The sequence below is a fragment of the Odocoileus virginianus genome, chromosome 9 (genome assembly GCF_023699985.2).
Source record: "Odocoileus virginianus isolate 20LAN1187 ecotype Illinois chromosome 9, Ovbor_1.2, whole genome shotgun sequence".
Taxonomy (NCBI): Eukaryota; Metazoa; Chordata; class Mammalia; order Artiodactyla; family Cervidae; genus Odocoileus; species Odocoileus virginianus.
This window is the reverse complement of record NC_069682.1, coordinates 50,510,491-50,533,185: the sequence shown is the minus strand read 5'-3', so window position 1 is coordinate 50,533,185 and position 22,695 is coordinate 50,510,491. Positions and strand designations below refer to the sequence as shown.

The 22,695-nt window shown below is 45.8% G+C and overlaps 1 protein-coding gene and 1 long non-coding RNA gene across 5 annotated transcripts; one reads left to right on the top strand and one right to left on the bottom strand.

Moving 5' to 3' along the window:
• Nucleotides 1-34: 34 nt before the first annotated feature.
• Nucleotides 35-16,385, bottom strand: TCFL5 (transcription factor like 5). Of its 4 annotated transcripts, none has more exons than XM_070472439.1 (6): nt 15,652-16,374; nt 14,547-14,733; nt 14,103-14,265; nt 12,136-12,382; nt 10,074-10,215; nt 35-819 (listed from the first exon to the last, which is right to left on the bottom strand). In XM_070472439.1, exons 1-6 carry the CDS (start codon nt 16,311-16,313, stop codon nt 697-699), a joined length of 1,524 nt encoding a protein of 507 aa, XP_070328540.1. In that variant the 5' UTR covers nt 16,314-16,374; the 3' UTR covers nt 35-696. The 4 variants fall into 4 exon arrangements, with proteins under 4 accessions (XP_070328540.1, XP_020745191.2, XP_070328541.1 ...); XM_020889532.2 differs by having other exon boundaries at nt 12,136-12,379; XM_070472440.1 differs by lacking the exons at nt 35-819; nt 10,074-10,215; nt 14,547-14,733 and having other exon boundaries at nt 12,352-12,382; nt 15,652-16,385.
• Nucleotides 16,115-22,633, top strand: LOC110134840 (uncharacterized). Its single transcript, XR_011489552.1, has 2 exons — nt 16,115-16,205; nt 21,661-22,633. It is a non-coding gene; the product is annotated as an uncharacterized lncRNA (long non-coding RNA).
• The last annotated feature ends 62 nt before the right edge of the window (nt 22,634-22,695 follow it).

The following is a 22,695-nucleotide window of genomic DNA, read 5'->3' as shown; positions in this document are numbered from 1 at the left end:
TGTTGTAACAAATAAAGCCACTCATTTGAAAAACTCAGTTCCAAACATTACAGTTTATTACACAGAAAGTAATGACTCTCACTATGAAAATGAGGGCACTGAAGCAATACTACTGTGACAATATTTCATTTATGGACAAAAGTACCTTTAAAAGAGGTCTCTGGAAAGTTTCCAGCAAAAAAGTTTGAAAGAGGACTGCATTTTGCAATACCGTTCGGTGCAGCTGGAAATCATTACAAGGGGAAGTGATAAACAAAAGAAATAAAATTTCCAAACTACTTACAGTTAAGAACAATTTAACTCGTTCTAGTTGCTAACGGGGCATATTTTAAATGTAAATAAAATAAGTAAAAAGCAATGTACCTTTTAGGACTAAAGAAATTACAAAGGATGTTAATTTTTTTTAAGTTATCATGTTAAGAAAACATGATGGAATCAGACAGATAATTGAAAAATTACTAATTGTCAAGATGTCTTCATCCCCAAAAGGTCTAAGAGGACATTAATGGGTAAGTATTTTGTTCTAGATAAATATTTCTACAAAATGGGCTTTCAAAGTCCACATTAGAGTCCCATGAGCTGAGACACGTCCCTCTCAAGTTAGACTATCAGAGTGGAAGTCCAGGGTCCGAGGTAATGTTTGCGTGTCACAAAGGAGTGGCCGTCTACTGCCCAGGAACCAGTGTTCACATCCAGTCACTTGATCTCCATAGCTGGGCTGCTCTGTAGACTCTCCTGTGCAGGACATGTCACCAAGGAGTCTGGTCTGGTCAGCTTTAGCCTTCTGCCAGTTTTACCGCAAAATACACTCTCAAATTCCTAAAATCGAGACATGACCATCAATGTACTGTATGCACAGACATGAAAAGTGCTATTTTCAAAAACACAAAAGGTTGACATTAAGAACTAAACTACATCAAAACATATAGTTAAGGTGTCACAAACATGTGTCACATCTTGTAAGGGGATAAAGATGGGGATTCAAACACTTTCCTCGGTTACCTTTACATGTATTTTTATTTCATTTTCCAATAGATTCTCAAAAGGTCAAATCATATTGTAAACCCTTCTGATATTCAAAAATGCACCTGTAATTTTTTATTTTCATTGTGGTAACACAGACATAAACTCTACCGTTTTAACCATTTGTAAGTGTGCAATTCAGTAGCATTAAATATGTTCACACTCTTGTGCAAACCAACACCACTCTCCATTTCCAGAACTTTCCACCACCCCCCACAGATCCCATGTACCATTACGCACCCCTCCCGCCAGGGGCATTTACAGTCCCCTCCCCGCCCTGCTGCTATGTGCTCAGTACTGGGCATGGTGATAGCCAGACTGAAGTGACTCCCCAGTATCCTACTGGCTGTGGGTCAAGTTAATGCCGCTCTACCTTTAAACACTTTAGAAAAGGCCTCAGTTTTAATGGCTGTATCAGTCTCAAGCTCACAAAAGGAGAAGGCAGGTGCAATCAGACAACTCGAGGCTCACAGGCCTCCAGGAAACAAAAGATACAGGTCTGTGAGGTGCAGAAGGCGGGAAGTCCCGCAAGCCACAGCTTGGGTCCGATCACCAACATGCAGCTTTGCATGTCGTGAGAACTTAACACTGTGACAACTTCAGCAGAGAATTTTTTTCCATATAAAGTTTTTTATGTAATGTACAATGCTGAATAATCTTAATTGGTTTAACATTTCTCCCTGAGATGCCTCAGGAGTCTTCTGGAAAACAGAGTCAGTTAGAGAAGGAAACTTAATACAACCTGTTATCAATAACAGCTCAATATTCCAGGAAAACTTTGCTCCCTTAACAGAGAGAGAAAGCCCACATAGAGTCTTGCACCACCTTACTTTTAATAGCAAACTTCATTTACTTAATTCAGTTCAGTCTAATCTGAGCCCATCTTGACCACATGTGAAACACTTTCCTTAAGGTTCCTTTTCCACAAACCTTCCATCACTTTCTGTATCCATGTTAGTTTGTCCTTTATTTTTGCCCATTCAGAAACAACAAGCCCTGGGACAAAACTATTCTCCCTTTACACCCTGAACAAAGATATTTCCATTCTTTATATCTTCCTCTCACTGAGAGTGAATATCCTACTTTCTTTACATATCGAAATGTTTTCCTTATTACTTTTAGTAGCTTAATTGCATATGTATTACAATTTTAACCCTTAAAAATTTTAATCTCCAGTGAAAACCAAGAAGCAAGTAATTGAACTGTTCTTTACATCAGCATGTTTTGATTGGCAAACTTAAGAACACATTCTGTAACCTCTAAAAGCATATATTTTCCTATGATACAATTTTTCGATTTAATGTGGTACAGGACATGTGTCTAATAAGCCCAAATAACTTTTTTTTTCTCTCAGGAGACAAAAGGTGAACTTAGACTTGTCTAGCAATTAATGTTCCAGTATTTTGTCTTAATGAAAAATGACTTAGACCTTTAATGAATTTCTGTCACACAACTTAGTTTAGCAAACTAGTTTCAAGTTATCAAAAATCTGAAAAAACTAATAGATAATTATTCCTCAAGAGTTCATCTGAAAGCTTTTAACCCATTTATCTCTATTTTATTTATGATAATATTATACAGACATTATCCATCCAGAGATCACATAGCTTGTTTTTCAATACAAAATTTATCAGTTTATAATTATTATCCCATTTTCTATCTCTATTATAAAACTGCCCTAAGCTGTGTAATAGTAGCAAAACTTAGGTATCCATTAGCAAGCCATCTTTTCCCTAAATCTACAGAGAATTATGGCCAGGCCATATTACAAAGGAAAATCATTTTTTGAACATTTTATTGGTTTGTGACTAAAAGCAGTCCAATTCTGGAGAATGTACCCAAAAAGGCTGCATTTGAGAAATGAGCTTGAGTTCCCATGTCTGGTACCCTTACATACAAGACAAATGCAGACACACATACATATAGAACAAGATTCCCGCAGGACAAAAGCAAAAGGTGGAGTCCAAGAATTCCTTAAAGTTCCCAACGGCTTCCTGTTTTAACAACAAATAAAATGCAAATGAAAAGATAGGAAATCATGACCACCAGTGTCATGGCAACTCACCCAGCAAACATAAAACTTAATAACAGTTGGGATAAGCTGAATTTACTTGATTTTAAAAAGGCTCTTTCTCTCTTCCCCCTGTGATTTGTAGTTCTACTAATTAATCCACAACTAAAGTCATAGGCAATGTGAGTTGTGTCTGCATTTCAAGAACATGATAAGAGTTATAACTTCAGGGTTTCTCCTAGGAATATTTTGATCTCTGAGGGTCATGATACTGAGAAAATATCTAAGCCAGTTTTCTCTGATAAGCAAAAAAGAACCAGTTTTAGAATTTCAAAAGTTTCATCTTAACCAATTTTCTCTAGATTTTGAATGAAGAATGTTGTGGCCATGTGGTGTTTAAAAAAAAAATCACTTTTTATGGAAGCATAGTTGAACATCTACCAGTTTTGCAAAATACACCCTAGACTACAAGATAGAACAGAGCACTGATCACTCATACTTAATTATTCATGGCCAGTGTTGTCAAATACCAAGCAAACAAACAAGTCAAGGCAAACCTGTCTCTCAAGGCTCAAGTTCCCTAGTCTCAAAAGAGGGCGTTCCTAGCCAGTGGCCATCAGAGACAAAGCCACATGAACAAGCTTTACTTAGTCCAAAAGGGAAAATCCCAATCAATGCTCCGCTGCAGCTGAAGTCAACATAATAGGGAAGAATACTCTGGTGTCACCACACATCAGTTCCATTACTTACCAAAGATGTCTCAACCCACCAATGTGAGCACCTTGTTTTCCTCTACCAGAAAAACCAGTGCCATGGGCCAAGGATGCCTGGTCGGTAGCAAGGGCCTGGAGCTGCCCCTGAGACAAAGGTGCTCAGGCATCCGCTGGACAGGATCCATCTGGGTCACCGAAACTGTCACTGAACCAAATCTGGGTCCACTCGCCTATGCACAGTAAAACCAATTTACTGACACCAGGGTGTGATGAAGGAAAGTGCGGTGTTTGTTGCAGGTACCAAACAAGGAGTTCAGACCTTCTAAGCATTAACACTGATCGCTGGACAAGCCTAAGTTCACCTTCTTTCATCTTCTTTGAGAAAAAAAACTAAAGATGCTCGGGCTTATTAGACACATGTCCTGTAGCACATTGAATTGAAAAGTTGTAGGAAAACAAATGCTTTCAGAGGTTACAGAATGTGTTTGTATGTTTGCCAGTCAAAACATGCTGATATAAGTGAAGTGCAAGTTGCTCAGTCATGTCCGAATCTTTGTGATCCCCATGGACTATATATACTGTCCGTGGAATTCTCCAGGCCAGAATACTGGAGTGGGTAGCCTTTCCCTTCTCCAGGGGATTTTCCCAACCCAGGGATCAAACCCAGGTCTCCCACATTGCAGATGGATTCTTTACCAGCTGAGCCACGAGGGAAGCCCAGGAATCCTGGAGTGGGTAGCCTATCCCTTCTCCAGGGGATCTTCCCAACCCAGGGATTGAATCGGGGTCTCCTGCTTTGCAGGCAGATTCTTTATCAACAGAGCTATCAGGGAAGCCCATGCTGATGTAAAGAACAGTTCAATTACTTGCTTCTTGGTTTTCACTAGTTTTAAGGGTTAAAATTGTAATACATATGTAATTAAGCTTCTAAGAGTAGTAAGGGAAGGATTTCAATATATAAAGTCAGTAGGATATACACTGTTGGTGAGAGAAGATATAAAAAATGGAAAAACCTTTGTTCAGGGTATAAAGGGAGAATAGTTTTGTCCCAGGGCTTGTGGTCTCTGGATGGGCAAAAATAAAGGACAAACTAACATGGATACAGAAAGTGATGGAAGGTTTGTGGAAAAGGAACCTTAAGGAAAGAGTTTTGTATGTGGTCAAGATGGGCTCAGATTAGACTGAAATGAATTAAGTAAATGAAGTTTGCTATTAAAAGTAAGCTGGTGCAAGACTTGATGTGGTTTTCTCTGTTAAGGGAGCAGTTTTCCTGGAATATTGAGCTGCTTTTGATAACAGGTTGCAAGTTTCCTTCTCTAGCTGACTCTGAGTTTTCCAGAAGACTCCTGAGGCATCTCAGGGAGGAAATATTAAACTAATTGACATTATTTAGTATGTTAAATTACATGGAAAATATTACACGGAAAAAATTCTCTGATGTTGTCATAGAGTATAACTAATCATGACGTGTAATACTGCACATATGTGAGCAGACCCAAGTTTGGTTTGTTAACAATTTTTGGTGACCCAGATTGGATTTCCATTGCATCTGGGCACCAAAATCTGTTACTAAACAGAATTTGGGTCCACTCGCCTGCACACAGTAAAGCCAATTCACTGACACCAGGTTGTGGTGAAGGGAAGTGCAGCATTTACTGCAGGTGCCACAACAAGAAATTCAGGTCATTTGAGCATAAGCCACCCAGACTCCTTGTTTGGCACCTGCAATAAATGCTGCACCTTTCTTTCACCACAACCGGTGTCAGTAGATTGGCTTTACTATGTGTGGGCAAGTGGACGCAAGTTCCGTTCAATGACTTTCAACCTCATCAATTAAAAAACAGTAAGGAAAATAGGAAAGGGAGCCACTGCATATTAAAAGATATTTAAGAGCTATGAACCAAACACAATGTTTGGATACTGACTCAAATAAGTCAACTGTAAAACAACAGTTGTGAGCCAGAGAAATCTGGACAGGGATTGAGATTAAGGAAGATGATGATGATGCGGTTGTGCTTTTAAGCAGCACTTTCCTTTTTAGAGATACACTTGCGAATGAAGTGATGTGACGTCTGGAAACATTTTAAAATAATTTGGTGAGGGTGGGAGGATGGGGATGAATTGGTGAAATGAAGTTATGCCTGAGGCTTCGCTATAGGACACAGGAGTTCATTATTCCAGTCTCTCCATTTTTGTGCGTGTATGCATTTCCGTTTTGTTTTTTTTTAAGAACAGCATTCTTACACAATTAGTCTAGGTTTATATATTTTTATTGTGGTAAAATATATATAACATAAAACCTGCCATTTTTACCATTCAAAAGTGTAAAATTCAGTGGCTTAAGTACACTCACAAATTTGTGTAACCATTGTCACTATTTCCAGAACTTTCTCATCTTTCCAAACTGAAACTCTCTCCCCATTAAATACTAACTCCCCATCCACCTCCCCCAGCCTCTAGCAGCATTCTATGTTTTGACTCTATGAATTGGATGACTTCATTAAGTGGAATCATACAGTATTTGTATTTTTGTGTCTGTCTTTTCTCACTCAGCATCCTATTTCTGAGGTCCATTCATGTTGTGAGGCATGTGTTAGAACTTCATTCCTTTTCGAGGCTGAATAGTATTCCATTGGCTGTTTTTCCATTTGCCTGTTGATTGGATTATCTCCACCACTCGGATTGTTTCCATCTTCTGGTGACGGTGAATAATGAGGCTATGAACACTGGTATACAAGTACCTGTTCAGGTCCCTGCTTTTCTACTCTCATGGGTATCTACAATACCCAGAAGTGGTATTGCTGGATTATATGGTAATTCTATGCTTAACTTTTTGAAGAACCACCAGCTGTACCATTTTACATTCTCACCAGCAATCCCAAAGTTTTCTATTTCTCCACATCCTCACAAACACTTGTTATTTTGTAATAGCCACACCTAATGGGTGGCAAAGACCCAGATGTTGGGAAAGATTGAAGGCAGGAGGAGAAGGGGACGACAGAGGACAAGATGGTTGGATGGCATCACCGACTCAATGGACATGAGTTTGAGCAAGCTCCAGGAGATAGTGAAGGACAGGGAAGCCTGGCGTGCTGCAGTCAGTGGGGTTGCAAAGAATTGGACACAACTAAGCAACTGAACACCACCACCACCACTTAATGGGTGTGAACTAGTATCTCATATCCATTAAAGTGCTTTTGATCTGCATTTCCCTGATCATTAGTGATGTTGAGCATCTTTTCATCTATTTACTGGCCATTTGCTCATCTTCCTTGGAGAAATGTCTATTCAGGTCCTTTGCCCATTTTTGAATCGTGTCGTCTTTTTGCTGCTGGACTACAGTAGATTTAAACTTAATTCATGACCATGAAGGGAAGTGTAAGCACTGTGTCGGCTGCCACTGCGCTACCTTCTGAGTCATCTGGAGCTGCTGGAGTGCTCCACCCGACCAAGTGGTGACCAAGATGGCCAACCCGACCAAGGCCACCTGCCATCTGCAACCACCACCTATGCTCAGAGGCTCTATCTGTACATAAATATACTCTAATTCTCTTCCCAATATTTAAAATATTTTCAGTGGATCTTAATATAAAATGAACCATGGTTTGATCATTTTCTGTATTCTGACACCCCAAGCCCAACTATAAAATATTTGTCTATATTTGAGAAGGTAGAGTTTACCTTTGAGAATAACTAAACAGAAGTCATCATTTCTCAGACGTAAGAAAAGTTCTTCAAGAGATTTTCTAAACAACCTTCACACAATGAGCAGACTACCTCTGGGCAGCCACCTTTATTCTCAACAGTTCTGCCGGAAGTAGAGTTCAGGTGTAGCTCAATCCAGACTCTCACACAGCCCCTGGGACTTGACTCATGGGGACTTGGACTTGGAGGGACAGTGAGAGAGGGAGACAAGTGGACATCTGCCCTCGAGTGCACCAAAGGTAAACTACCACTTCGGCTGGCTCAACCAGCATCTATTTCAACAAAACCTGACTGAGACAATTGAGTTCTAAGGGGTTTTTACAACTCATCAGACTCCTTGAAATGATATCTGGTCAAACTTGATATTCACATTACATTTGTTAAGTAGAAGAATGCCAATGATAAAATCTGTATTTTTAGTAGGAAAAAGAAAGATTGTTACAGTTACATGTAAAGAAATTATATCAGGAAGTTAGGAAGATGAAGAAAACTGGTGTCATCCATACAGAAAGAGGAAGAGACTTAAAGGCAAAAGGTTAATGAAATCAAGAGGGGTGACAAACCTCAGGGCCCAGGTGGGAGGGGGTGCCCCAACACTCAGCTGCATGAGAGCCCCAAAGAGACAGGGCAGGCGCATCACGGTGGGAAATGCCACGCAGGCTCTCGGAACAACAGGTATGACACATAAGAGAGGACAAAAAAGGCCTGAACCATACTTTGTAACCTTGACCTAATACACATACAGAATTCATCAAACAGAGAATGCATGTATTTTCCAAATAAAAACAGAATTAAAAAAAAATTTTACTACATAAGCGGTCACAATGGAAGTCTTAGCAAGCTGTTAAAAACTTCCATCTTTACAGATCAGAATGTGAGAAACAGGCGCAATAGATAAAATACTGTTCTTAAAAAGCAGAGTCTTGGACTTCCCTGGTGATCCAGAAAGGACTGTGGGATGACATGTATACTGAAATAATCTTGGCAAATTACTTAAGACTTTTATGTATTTTACCTTTAGGAACAAAAACGTTCATGTAAGTGGGGGGGTGGGGGGATGTCACTAAGGAAACAGTAATAACACAAAGGTTTAGGATTTTCCAGTCTAATTCTCCCCAAAATTGCTACTGATATCACTTCAGCCTGTTTTTTGATGGTTCCTGTAATCCGACCCAGAAACAATTTACAAACTCAATGTAATTAAATTTCAGAAATATTCAGGAAAAAAAAGAAATATTCAGGAAACCTAATACACACAAAAATTGATATGTTTTAATCTATTTAATCTTTGAGTATAGAGACAGTTAAGTTCTTTTGGTTGTTGTAAACACCATCAACATATCTGAATCAATCATATGAATAATAATTCACCACTTACAAGGTACACAGAGCCAACCATTAAATTCATTTTTTTAAATATAAAAGCTTTATTTTATTACAATAAACCAAGTATATTGCTAAAAAATAATGTTAAAAAATAACCAGAATAACCACATTATAAATAACCATAAATGATCCAATTAGCACAAATCTAACAAAGGTATGGCTTTAAAAGGCAATTAAAAATATACAATGAAAATAAGGAACTTGATGAAATTACAAAACTCACAAGATGGAAACGCACATGGAAAAGAAATGGAGAAATGCACAGCAAAGAAACTGGAGAAGATAAACTCTCAGCACTCAGCCTGAGAGGCTGGCTGTGGGGGGGTGGTCATACTCAGGCCCCCAGGATCTAGACACAGGAGGCTCTTTCTAAAATGGTTCTAAAATGGCTCCCTGTTTATTACACCAATGCCAGCTCAGTTCTCTAATTAGACTTATGCTCAGTCAACAGCAGGACAGCAGCTGGGACCAGGAGCAAAACCAGGGCACTCTCCACTAACTACGTGCCCCCACCTCAAGTTCTGAGGGTACCTGGACCCAAGGCCCCCAAGGCAGAGCGCAGGAGCCACTGCCGGGCACATTCTCTCATTTGAAACCCCAAGGAAGGGGGTGGGTGGGATCCTCACTAACATCCAGCATCAGGTCCCACCGGGAGCCCAGCTGGCTCTCAGGGTATCAGTGGCTCCTCAGCCAAAACAGACAGGGTCAAAGTTGAGGTACGTGCTGTACCAAGAAACTGAGATGCTTGCCCCAGGCCCCCACATAGTCCTCCATCACCCAGGCCAGAGGGTCTCTCTGCTCTGCCTTCTCAACATGTTTGATAACCAGACTGTTTGATTATTTTTGACACTGAATTGCCTCTTTTTGTTTCTATTTGTGCTTTATCCCTTTCACAACAATTTCTGAGGGCGAAAAATTCACACCCTACAGGCCAGTCTTTGAAACCCCATTGAGCCCCCAAACAATTCACTGTATGGAACAGGTGTCTCCCTGCTAGCTGACCACTGACAATGCAGGCTTACGCTCTGAGGTTAGTGGACAAACCCAGGCTGTTCATCATACTTTGATAAAAGATGATGCCATCATTAACAAGCAGGGCATTTCTCACACTGGACTCAGTATCTGATATTAAAGTCCAGGAAACAAAGGACAGTTTGGGATATCTTAGACGAAAAGGATAAATAGCAATACTGATCCATTTACAGGATTGAAAGTCTCCTGACCTAGATACTAACCTTTTTAAGAGAATCTCCGTGCCTCTCCTGAATGTATTTCAGGAATGCTGTGGTCCACTGCAGAGTCGTGGCCTTATCAGTTTCGGCATTGCAAAACGGGACTAAAAGGTTCAGCTCGTCACAGCAAATGCGGATTCTGCGCCTATGGTCAAAACCCAAATTAATCACATTGAAAAACTGACGCAGAACAAGAGAATAAAGTGAGTGCCTATGTTCCTCAAGGAATTAGCTCCCAGCTTGGCCATTGAGAACTAAGAGCAGCTTCTCCCCAACCAGGCTCCCCTTTGCAGCACCAGGTCCCCTTTGGGGTCCAACTCAGCCTTGTCGTTCTCCCTGGAGCGTCTCCCCTCTTTACTTCTCCTGGGGTACATGTAAGGGCCAGCTCCAAGCCTCTAGAGCAAGGATGGACCCAAAGCCCCAAAACCAGAAGCAAAACTGTGTATGTGCTTCTTCTGGGCAGAATGTTCTTTCACTCAACAGGCATTCACCTGCCTGCTAGATGCCAAGGAGCTCACACAAGCTAGGATTCACAGCACTCATTCTTCAAGAGGTCCCACTTCATTTAGAACACAGACTACCAGCCAGTTAATGTCCCCAAACCTGGTCTTTTTAGAGATGATTTACATAACTGGAGCCTTACTCTTAGACCATTTTTAACTTTCATGTATTACATTCAGTGCTACACGAGCTGATGTGGAACACCTTATACAATATGGCCCTTGTTGCTCATCTTCCCATGTGTACACTCAGAATTTAAGGGAAACTTTGTAAGGTAGTCACAGTGGGAATTCACTAGATGCTCTGTAACCACAGGCACTAGGCCCAACATCTCAGCTTGTTTGATGCTGGCATCCCACTTCAAACACCTATTTCATACACGAGGAACTTAGGAGGAGGAGACGAGAAGAACAAGAAGAAGGTTGTTAAACTAGGAAATGGCAGAGGAAGAATTCAAACCTTCACTGTCAACAGGTAGTAGTAAATAAAAGGCTTTTTGTCAGATGGTAGGTACTCAGTAAATGTTTATTAAATACATGTCCGAGTAGGAACAATGCCCATTATAATTCACAGTGAGTTATGTGTGGACACAAATTTAGGGAAGGCGTCTAGCCTAGCTTTAATATTTCCCTTTAAAAAGAAATAAACTGCCTTAGTCCAACACTGTAGGTTCAGAGATGAATATATGTCTTGCTCAGTGTTCTAGTTCCTGAGCCTAAAACAGAAACTGGTACAGTACTCAACAAATGACTAAGTTAATATAACTATATGTGAGGGAATCATCATGTAAAAACCCAGTTGCAATGGAAAATGTAACCACCTTTGGATCTATGCAGAACAGCACAAATAAAATCAACAGATAAAACAACTCACATAAGCTGTAACCTCCTCCTTCTCCAACATTCTTAGAAGAACCCAGCAAAACTGAGTGACTCAGTGACCAGTGACCCTGGCCGGCACCTTGAAACTCAGATTTGGGGGATCCCACCACCACCAGTCACCACCCTGTGACTAAGCCGGGGGTGCAAACAACACGGCTTGTTTGCACCAAGCCATGGTATGTCAAATACCAGCTTTCCTTCTGGGGTCTGGGATCTGGCTGTGGGGATCTAGCTGTGGCCAATAAGGAAGGCCCCCCACAATCAGCCCCCTACTAGTAGGATCCCAGGGCCCCGAGTCTCTCAACAGCTCTCCTGGCTGGGGACACACTCCCATGGCTGGGGGCTGACAGGCATCCTGAGTGGCTCCACTGGGAGGGGTTCCTGGGAGCTGGTGCCTGGTCCCCCGGCCATCCCCCCACACGCCAGTGCTGGCTCTGCTGGGTTCTTTGTTCAAAATAGACCAGAGCCACGAGTGTTCCCAGTGAATCATCAAGCCTGGGGGTTGTAGTGAGTACTCTCAACTCACAAAACACAGCGGCTGCTGACTCCTGCCGGCTCTCTCTCCCTTTGAATACAGAAATGGCTACACCACCATTTTCTACAAAAGGCTGCCTGCCAGCAGCACTGCCCGCCACCTGCTTGGCGTCTGAGACAACCCTATGCTGCCGCTGTTCAGGCCTTACCTTCGGTCTCTTTCCATGCGGTTGTGCCTCTCCCTGCGTTGGGACCGGCCCCCCTGCGGCCCGCTCTGGGTCTGCTCACCGAGGGTGGCCTGGGACGACTCTGCTGACTGCCAAGCACCCTGTGCCACCGTGGAGCCTTCGCCCACGTTCTGAATCTCTCCAAGGGTTCTTCGTTCTACGTTTGTGTCCAACTGACGTATCCTACTCCGATTCCTCTTATTTATGGCTTGTTTACATAGCGCTTCTTCTTTGCAAAAGAAGGAAAAAGTGGTACTTTAATTTTTCAGTTCTTCTTAACTTACCCCCGTAAATGCTGAATATATTTTTCAGTATTTTCAATCCAAGATGTAAACATGAATGGGTAAGGAGCAAACATAACCAAACAGGAAGCCTCAGAAATTCCACAGGGGCAGCTGGCACAGAGTCCCAGGTTTCAAACTATAAAACTGAATATAAACTAAATTAAAACACACTGAGCATTACGTGATCAACAGAGCTTGTCAAACGTCTCTCTTTTAAATCAAGAGGCATTTGTCATCTCTGAATAGAGAAACCAAGAAGCTGTTTGATTTTCCTGATATTCAGGATGGAATCTGGGTTTTTTTTAAACCCAGAAATATTTTCTCCAAAAGATTTTCTTGATATGCAATTATTCTAAAATGACAACTGATACTATAACTGCAATGCTCAGAAGAGGACAAAACCTAAGTGGTTTAGGGTTAAACATGCCCTCACCTTACAAATGAGATTCCCTCCCCCTACAAAACCAGTAATTACATCATAGCTGTGACTTGTGCTATGGAAACATGTCAATTTCCCATCAAACAGGGGTCTAACTATTATAAGTAGTGATGAGCATTCTCAAGGTGCCATACAAAGCCAAATCTTCCACAGTGACAGAATTGCCGAACACAAATTTCAGAATGGGGATAACTTTTTAAAGACATAGAGGGGAATTCACAAGTATTGGTGATGTTTTGTTTCTTAAGCTGAACAGTCAGTACAGGAACTATTTTAATATTAACCTTTGTACCTTACAAATGTTAACGTATACTTTCGCATACAACGTCACAATGACCAGGAAAAATTAATCACTGATGTGGGAGAAAGCAGGAGCATTCCATCACTATCCTGTCTCCATCAGCTCTCAGAAAGCACATGTGTGAGCTGTATTATTGTTGGATAACTTGAAAAAGAATGCTTCCCAGGAAAAATGGATTGAGAGTTAACATCAGAGGTAAGCAAAATTTGTCTTCAGCAGTTTCTTTATGTCTAAAATTTTCTGAATCACCTTATGGCCTCTTGCTCCCAACTCAATTCTTTGCCCATCTGCAGACTGTCCCCACCAGGGCTTCCCAGGTGGTGCTACTGGTAAAGTATCCGCCTGCAATGCAGGAGACGTGGGTTCGATCCCTGGGTCAGGAAGATCCCCTAGAGAAGGAAATGGCAACCTGCTCCAGTATTCTTGTCTGGGAAATCCCACGGACAGAGGAGCCTGATGGACTACAGTCCATGGAATTGCAAAGAGTCAGACACGACTGAGCGACTAAACCACCACCAGACTGTCCCCTAAAATCTGAGTGGATTTCTGACTCATGCCTCATTCATGAAGTATGAAATAAAAACTTTACATCTGTCAGCAACTTGAAGGTAACGAAAAATGTACATAAGTCTATCATTTTTCTGTTTAAAGAGGTTACTGTTAAGAAAAACCAGCCTCTAAACTGAATATTTCCAGGCCAAGTATAAACTCGATGTCCAAAACTGGTATGAATGTTCAAAGTGAGGTGACTAAAGCAGAGGGAGGGAAGGGTTCCTAAAATGCAAGCAGACTTCCAAGACTGTTTCATATGTTTATAAACCACCTCCCCCTTCTCCCACCCACGGCCAAAAAAACCCGCCCAACATCTAGGGCAAAGCTCAGGCAGGTAGAGAAAGCATCTGCCAGCTTCTGCCTTATCACTTACCTCCTACTTTAATCCAAACCTGCTCAGGCAAAGCTTTGTTTCTACTACCCAAAGTCTGCTTAGTGGATTCAATTTCTTGCTGATAACAGAAAGAAAATGCTCTTGGCAATCCAATATCCTGATGCTTGGCAGTTTCAAGTACAGAACATGAGTTACTAGAACTCTGGAGAAAATGAAGCAATAAGAACTTTATCAACATGCGACAATCTCCTCTCTATGCACAAATAAAATGCACTTTAACAGAAATAACACCAAAACTATTCATATGAACTTGAAGAACTTTTAAGGATTTTTAAATATCCCCGAACCACATAAATACTCTAGATTTTAAAATGTTATTGTGCTTAATGAAAGGAAAAAAAAAAAAAATCCTTGGGACCTAACTAAAATACGATTTATCCTTTTAATACAATAGAGCAAAGCTTTACAAATTATTTTCCCTACCTGTGTTTGTGAAATATTAGAATTTCCACTAGTAGAGCAAGCATTTGTAGTAAACAGAGGGTATGTAAATTGCAAAGCAGTAGTTGCAGCAGCAGTTTTATTTTTCACTAATGTTGTACATTTGTTTTGTTGTTGATGAAGAGGAACATTCATTAGTTCGGATGGATGGCGAATAAGAGTAACCAAACTGCCAAGACAAAAGAAACCCAGAAACACGTGAAGTGTGTGTGGTGGGTTAAGTTTCCTGAAACACCACAATCACTTACTATCACACTCCCGTGGTTAACATTAGATTTTCTAGATAACAGATTCTAACTCGAATCTGTTACCATGAAAGGCCCCTCATCATGGAAATCTCTATAAAACAATTATCCACTAGTGTTGTAGGGGGCAAGTTCAAACTGTCTTCCTCACAATGCAAGGTGAAGCTGTGTGTCATCTTTGGGAACAACTCTCTTCCCATCCCACTTCTGTCACCAATCTCTGGTGGTTATTATTATTATTTTTGCCATCCTCCAAAATCTGACGACTATGGGAAAATAGGGGGAAAACTACACGGTGGGGAGAGTCAGAAAACTGAGAAGACACTCCAGTAGTCGCTGAGAGAGTGCCTGTGAGCTGGCAGTCTGGCTGCAGGATGAAGCTGCTTTTCACTCAAAGCCTCACAACATGATCTCTCTCCTTCCACGGGCTGTATCTGCACACCGTGAGGTCAGCCTACGCCTGAGTCAATGCAAGGGGAAGCGGAGGCCTTTCCTGACATTTAGGTAGGCGATCTGGGGAAAAGCCTTGATCCTCAAGAGCATCTCTGCACTTAACTCATCTCTCTTCCACGTGCAGACGCAGACAGAGTGCACACCATAAAGGAAATGCTGTGGGGCGTGAACGCAACACCTGCTCACTCTGCCTGCACAGCGCACACAATGTCTCAGGTCGGCCCCAGGCCCTCCGAGGCCTGCTCCCCGTTATGCTGCAAGCTGCTCGGGGGCCGCTGGCCTCTCACGTAACCCTGGTCTACACCCAGACGGAGGCTGATGCTTCTCTGCACCGGACCCTGGTCTACACCCGCACCCGACCGGGCCCGCTCCCCGGGGGATGCACCCACTTGTTGAGCGCCACGCCGGGCTCCGGAGGCTCCGCGCCACGCGGGGCGGGCGGGGTCTCGGCAGGGATGCTGTTGAAGCGGTCCTCCAGGCGGACGCGCACCGCCGACTTGACCCGCGCCTCGGGCGCGCCCTCCGCGTTCTCCTTGCCGGCGCCGTCGGGCGCCTTGGGCCGGGGTGCGCCCGGGCCCGGGCCGTCGGCGCCCGGCGTCTTCTCGGCGGCGGGAGCCGCGCCCGCCTCGCTCAGCAGCATCATGCGCAGCTCCTGGAAGTCGATGTGGCCCAGGCACTGGTTGGCGCCTGCGAAGCCGCCGTCGGCCAGCGCGGGCGGGCACAGCACCGGGTACACGGGCGGCGCGCCCCCCGCCGCCGCCGCCGCTGCCGCGCCCCCCGCCGACGCGAAGCCTCCCGCCGCCGCGCCGGGCGCCGCCGCCGCCAGAAAGGCCGAGTTGAGGCGCGTCTCGAGCTCGCCGTCGGCCGCCGCCGCCTCCATGTGCGAGTAGAGAATGTGCTGCAGTTGCGTGTACTCGATCTCCGTCATCTCCACCAGGCTCAGGTCGGTGGTCGTGAAGCTCAGCCCCGCGTCGCCCAGCGCAGCGTCCGCGCCCTCGGGGCCCGCCGGCCCGCCCGCCTGCGGCGGCTCCCGCGGCCCGGGGCCCGACATGCCGGCGCCAACGGCGTGGGGCGCGCGGGCGGGCCGGCCGGCGGGGCCAGGCCGGGCGGGCGGGGGCGCGGAAACCGCCGGCCTCAGCGCGCCTGCGCCACCAGCCCGCAACGGCAGCCCCTCCCGGGCGCAGCCCCGCCCCGGCCCCGCGGCCCCGCCCCGCGGCCCGGCCGCGCCAACCGCCCGCCCCGCCCCGCCCACGCCGCGGCTCCACCTCCCGGGCTGCGCGCGCAGGTACAGGGCGCGAAGCGGGCGGGGCGGAGCCGCCGGGGTCCAGGGTCCGCTGGTCCGGACCGCCTGGGTCCGCACCGCCTGGGTCCGCGTGTCTGCGAGTCAAGACCACTGTAGTCCAGTGTCGCGGGAGCAGACTGCCCGGGGCCTGGCCGGGTATCGGGGCGCAGGTGCCTCTCCAAGCAACGCACCTCCTCGAGTTCACGTATCCACGGGGTGCTGTGCGGGTAACCCCTTCTCGGGACACGAGGGTTCCGTGCGTCCGAACAGCAGACACGTGAGACAGCGGCCCAAAGTACAGGTGTGACGAGGCAGTCTGTGCCTAGTTGAAAACTTGGTCAGGCACACGCGGTGCCCGGTTTCGTCCTAGAACAGGCAGCGCTCCTGTAATCAATGCACGCCGCGAATGCTGGCCAGTGGTGAGTGTGGTGCACATGCCACATAGGTTCATCCTTTTAAAGTGTGCCCTTGGAAGGCAGTGTATTCACATCCCATCACCACCATCCCATCACCACATCCCATCACCACCACCATCACATCCCAACATCACCATGTTCTAGGTTTAGAACATTTTCACCCCAGAGAACCCCATACCCATTAGCACTCCCTACCCACTAACCTCCTTTCTGTCCTTGTGGGTTTGCTAACCCTGGGCCTGTCTTTTAAGGTGTAGGTGCTGTGTCTACCTCTCACCCCCACCTCACTCAGTGGTTGTTTTCTGTAGGGGAACCAGGTAGTTCAAGGACAGGCGTGTGCCTAATGCACAGTTTTCTTCCACCAGGCTGTCAATCTTGTGCTCATTCCATCAGAGCTCAGATGGCTGTCTTTGGAGTGCCATTCATTTCTTCTATAGTATCTCTTCTTTGGACAATATAAGATAGTCCTATGCATTTGTTGTGATAGTTTGCTTTTTTTCCCCCCACTTAGTATGTCCCCAGTAGGGAAATGAGGGACTCAATGAAAGATATCAGGACATTTGATTAATCATATAGAGAAAAAATTAGAATGCTTTCCCCCACACCGGCATAATAATTAGTTTCAGATCATTGAAATACAAAATTATACAACCAATAAGTATACAGGATGATATCAATAAAATATTTGAGACGATTCTAAGCATGACACCAACACAGACCGTAATGTGCACAGACTTGCCCTGGTGATCTTGTTTAAAAGCAGATTCTAATTCAGCAGGCCCGGGTAGGTCCCAGAATGCCCCCTTTCTAGGGAGCCCCCAGCTGATGTGTGTGCCTCTGATCAGTGGACTCCACTCTGAGTAGCAGAATCACAGAGTATGCTGAAATTTACAGTGTTTAAAAGAGAAAATAAAGATTATAGTCAACTTGGCTTTTCATTTACCAGAAATGAAGATCACTGGCACCTACAGTGTTTTTTGTTTCTTGATTTGCATGGATTCCTTGAAAATAGCAGTTTCTGAGCCTTCTTTTATTTAGACATGAAACATGAGAATGATCTGGCTTTAGTGAAGCTTATTTTATAAATCAAATGTGAAGAAAATATCAAACATGCTTTCTTCAGACTCTAAATGTGGCTCCCAACAGTTCTGGTCTAGCCCTCCAGGGCAGCCCTCCTTAGCTGGGGAGTCAGGCAGAGCCGGGGGAAGCAGGTCAGGGTAGGACAAAGCCCACCCCCAACACTTGGCTCCCCTGAGCCAAAAGTAGGCCCCTGTCCCAAACATGCCAAAAAAAAAAAAGTAAACAGCATCGTGGAGCGATGCAAAAGGCTGCCTTTTGAAGCCAGGAGGGGCCGCCCTGTGGCCAGGCTATCCTGTGGGGGAGACCGGTGGCAGCCGGCCAGGCTGTGTTTCTAGCAGCCCCTCTCCTGTGTATTCGTGGTCGGGGGGTCAACAGAGACAGTTCTGCACAAGATCTGGAGGCCGGAAGAGGAGCTATAGCCTCACAGATTTTTCTACTCAGAGGTCACACCCTGGGGTCACACATGTGAAGATCCCCCTCTTGGGGACAGCAGCTCCACCCGCTGTTCCACCTCCTATGGGCCCACTCAGCCTCTCTCAAGCCCAGTGTGCCTCTAAGCCTTACGACACAGTGCCCAGCTTCTCAGGCCGGACCATCAAGGCTGGGGGTGCAGAGAAACCTAGGAGAGAGGCCAGTCCTTCCTCAGGGAACCTGACCTGTCCCCACCCCATTCTCCACACCCTTCCCTCGGCCAGTCCTGTCTATCCAGCTCCCACAGCCAAGCTAAGCCTGCAGACCAAGCCCTGATGTGTCTCCCTATCCATGTCTCTCTGTCTTTCCCTCTCTGTCTCCCTGTCTCCCCCTGACCCAGATAGCGACGTGACAGTAAAACCCACAGCTCCAAGTCTGCATGTTGTGTGCCGTGCATCTTGTTGCTGTGACTTGTGGGTTTCATTCACTCCTTAAGGAGTAAGATGATTGGAGAAATCTTTGTTAGAGACGTGATTTTAATCAGCTGCTTAGGAAAATTTGCAGAGTCTGACAGGACTGAGCAACTAGTACAGCACAGAGCCCTGAGTAATATTTGTTGTCACATGACCTGGGCCTGTGATGTGTGTTCCTTGAAGCAACTTGGGAGAAATTGATTAAATATTTTTTTGACTGATTACTAAATATTTGCAAAAATTAATTGTTAAGTGTTTAATTTTGTGTTTAAGTATTTGATACTATCTTTAAATATTTCTAAAAATACTGTTTAATTTATAGGAGTAAGGAATAGGACAATGTAACAAAATACAAGTTTCCCTCTGCTTTCTAGAAGGTTCCTCATCTGGTAAAGTATCAATAAATTACACACACAAGGAAAGACAAACCAAAGGAAAATTTAAAGCCACTAACTTGGACTTCCAAGGAAATGAATGTGTCAGCCCGCCAGGTGAAAAAACCAACAGTTCCATGACAATGGGCAGGTGGCCTGCAGGAGTCAGACCAGCAGAGGCAGTGAGAGGGCTGAGGCTATAGTTAAAAAGTAAAGTGAAGTCACTCAGTCATATCCGACTCTGTAACCCCATGGACTGTAGCCTACCAGGCTCCTCTGTCCATGGGATTTTCCAGGCAAGAGCACTGGAGTGGGTTGCCATTTCCTTCTCCAGAGGATCTTCCCAACCCAGGTCTCCTGCACTGCAGGCAGACGCTTTACCATCTGAGCTACCAGGGAAGTCAAGGGGCAAGCCACCAGGGAGGCTATAGTAAAAACTGCAAAATCACAACACATTAAAAGCAGCCCAAGGTGGACCCGCGCTGGAGAGTATCGGCCCCGATTGGCCAGGGCTCGGTGGAGAGATTTCAGGACTGGTCTGGAAAAGGTTCAACGGAGTAGGATGCCAGAGCCCTGGCCATGCTGGGGTTTCCTGACCCAGTCGACCACATGGTGAAGAGAAGGAAGCAGCAAAGCGACCCAAGGCTTCTCTCCCTTGTTCCCACCCCCTCCTCCTTCCCCGCTCTGTGTTCTTTAAACAAAAGGAAAGTGTTCCTTTACTACTGGCATGATGACATGTCTATGGGGAGCCAGTCCATCATCACAGATGAAAGGTTGCTCGTGGTCCAGGGGAGAGGTGTGACCTCCTCGGCCGAGCTGCCTTTCAGGCTTGAGCTGCTTTCTTTTTGTTCCTGACATGCAATGTGTGTGTGTGTGTCCATGTGCATGTGTGTACAGGCAGGAGCTGGGTCTCACCCAGCAGTGGCCAGCCCAGCACAGTCTTCCTGTGGGTCTGGGTGTCACTCACAGTCAAGGTCATGAAAGCAAGCAGCCTCCAGAGCTGCCATGGGACAGGACTCCCTGGCCCCCGAATGCCTGCCTCCGCCCCGCTGCCATGCCCACCACTCTGCCGTGTCTGCCTCCTGTCCCCTCCAGCGTGTCCTGAGCAGAGTCCTGCAGCTGATGGCCTTGGCTTGGGGCCATGCTCTCACTGGATGCACGTGGCTCCCCCTGGCAGCTGGGCCTCAATCCACCCCTATGTTGGCTAAAGGGCACCTGGGTGGTTTGCTGGTTTGGGCGATCGTGAATGTGTATCACTAAAAATATTCAGGTTCTCGCACCCTTGGGGTGCCATTGCCCCCCTGGGAGCACATGCTTTGGGGTGAATGTAGAGGGACATGGCTGGTTTGCATGGACTTCAGTGACAAGCCACTGATTGGAAACTGGAAGCTCTTCTCTGGGGGTGCTGCCTTCCCCCTACACTGTCCTGCATCCTTGTCAGCACTTGCCACCACCAGCTTTCTGACTCATGCCATGTAACTTTCCTGGGGTGGTGTCCATGGTGGCTGAATTCCTCTTCTTTTTACTGATACCCTGATTGTTCTGTTGCAGCCAGGGCCGGCTGTGTGCCCACCTGGCCAACGAGGTCAAACCAGACATTTTAAAGTGGGGACGCTGGCTTCCTCCTACAATAGTGAAGGGATGATGTGATGGTTCCAAGGGCAGCCTTCTTGCAAACAGGAGGACAAGTCATGAGCAGAGGATGGCAGCGCAGGGGACCCTCAGTGATATCATAAGTCAGTCCACCTGCCGGGGCTGCCTGTCCCCCACCTTCATGTGTTGCTCAAAGATGCAAAAATCTCTGTACCTCCTTGGTGATCCCCGCCTAAGCACCAGCAACACGGGCACAGGAAAAGGCCAGAGACACTGCAAGGAACACGTGCCTCTGGACGGCGGCACCTGGGGAATCTTGGTTTCCCTGGGACACCTCTCATTGACCCCATTCCATGAACACGCGGGACACCACACATCTCCAGGGAGCACACGTTCTCTGGGAAGGAGAAGCTTGAAATCTTCTAAACAATGTGAAAAATGAAAATGAGGCTTTCTATGAATACTTGATGTCTTTGGGAATCACCCAGGTTATAAGAAGTGAAAAAAGATACAAGAACGTATAGAATCCCAATTGTGTAAAAGAAAAATCGAGGGAAAAGAGATTAAGGGAAAAGGCACACAGCCAGTGACCTGTTGGGTGGGAAGATGTGGGTGGTCTCAGTTGGTCTCCCTTGAGGGAGACAGGTGGAGTTCCCATCCCCATCTTGAGGGACCTGGGTTGCGGGTGGGGCTCGTACCCCTGGGCACCTGCTTCCCCCAGCCCCGCCCAGCGTCTGACCTGCAGTGCTTGGGCCCCTCTCTCTGGCAGGACTCGCTGAGGTCAGGCTGGTGCCATGGGTTCTTCACAGATGAGCGGTCTCCTTCCTGTGTCAGCGGGCCTGATGCGTTTCCAAGATGGCAGTGGTGGCGGTGGCCCCAGGCTGGCACCCCTGCACTCACCCCTGGTTTCTCGTGTGTTCAGCTGGTCAGTAACCCACGGTCAGTTACCGACTCTTCAGCCCTCGGGGTGGAGTCTATCCTGCCCAAGGGACGTTTTCTGGGTGTCTCAGTTCATGGCAGGATGATGGGTGCACAAGCCTAGTTAAGAAGCCAAATGCTGGTGCCAGGGTCACCAGGTTGGGGACAGTCATGCAGCTCAAGTTCAAGGGCAAGACCCACAGCTTCGTCCTCTCCTCCCAGTGGAGGCTGTTTTCCTGACCTGAAAGCATCGCATGTCCCTCCCTCCCATTCCACCACCCCCCCGCCATTTATTCCACCCTGCATGGCACCTGGCCCACCTGCTTTGCCTCACCACATGCTCCCCACCAACCTGCCAGCCAGCCCGATGCACCTTTAAGCCCCGAGTCAGCAACTAGGATTCTGGGTGCCTGCCGATCCTGCAAGGGACCCGCGTCGACGGCCTGTCCCCAGACCCCATGTCCCTGTCATCCCTGATCGTGCTTCTCTGTATTTCCCTTTGTGGCCTCAGACTTCCTGCTGGATGTGGGGACCCGCAATGGAACTGTGCCCTAAAGGGGGTGCATCTAGGAGGCGTCTTCAGGCCAAAGGCACCCCCTGCTCACAACACACTGACCCGTAGGAAGTAGGGAGCCGAGATGTCCTGTCCAGACCCGACTTTCCAACACAATGTCACACAAGACAGAAAAACTTTCTGTAGATGTTTATTCTACTTCATGTAACAAAGCTATGAAGTTCCATGTTTAAATGTACAGTGATATAATACTTTGCAATATAAAATACAATTTACAGAAATTTCTACCAAGTAAACCTAAAGAAACACACTTGATTTTTTACATTTGGTTGTATTTAAATTAGAAAATTTTTGTTTTACATGTAAAAAAAA

What these genes read in the sequence shown, in the direction of transcription:
- TCFL5 (XM_070472439.1), bottom strand. Translation starts at nt 16,313, where the DNA reads ATGTCGGGCCCCGGGCCGCGGGAGCCGCCGCAGGCGGGCGGGCCGGCG. An exon ending in CTAATATTTCACAAACACAG is followed by an intron (nt 14,266 to 14,546) that starts GTAGGGAAAATA and finishes CATTTTCTCCAG; the next exon opens with AGTTCTAGTAACTCATGTTC. An exon ending in CGCATGGAAAGAGACCGAAG is followed by an intron (nt 10,216 to 12,135) that starts GTAAGGCCTGAA and finishes TTTTGACCATAG; the next exon opens with GCGCAGAATCCGCATTTGCT.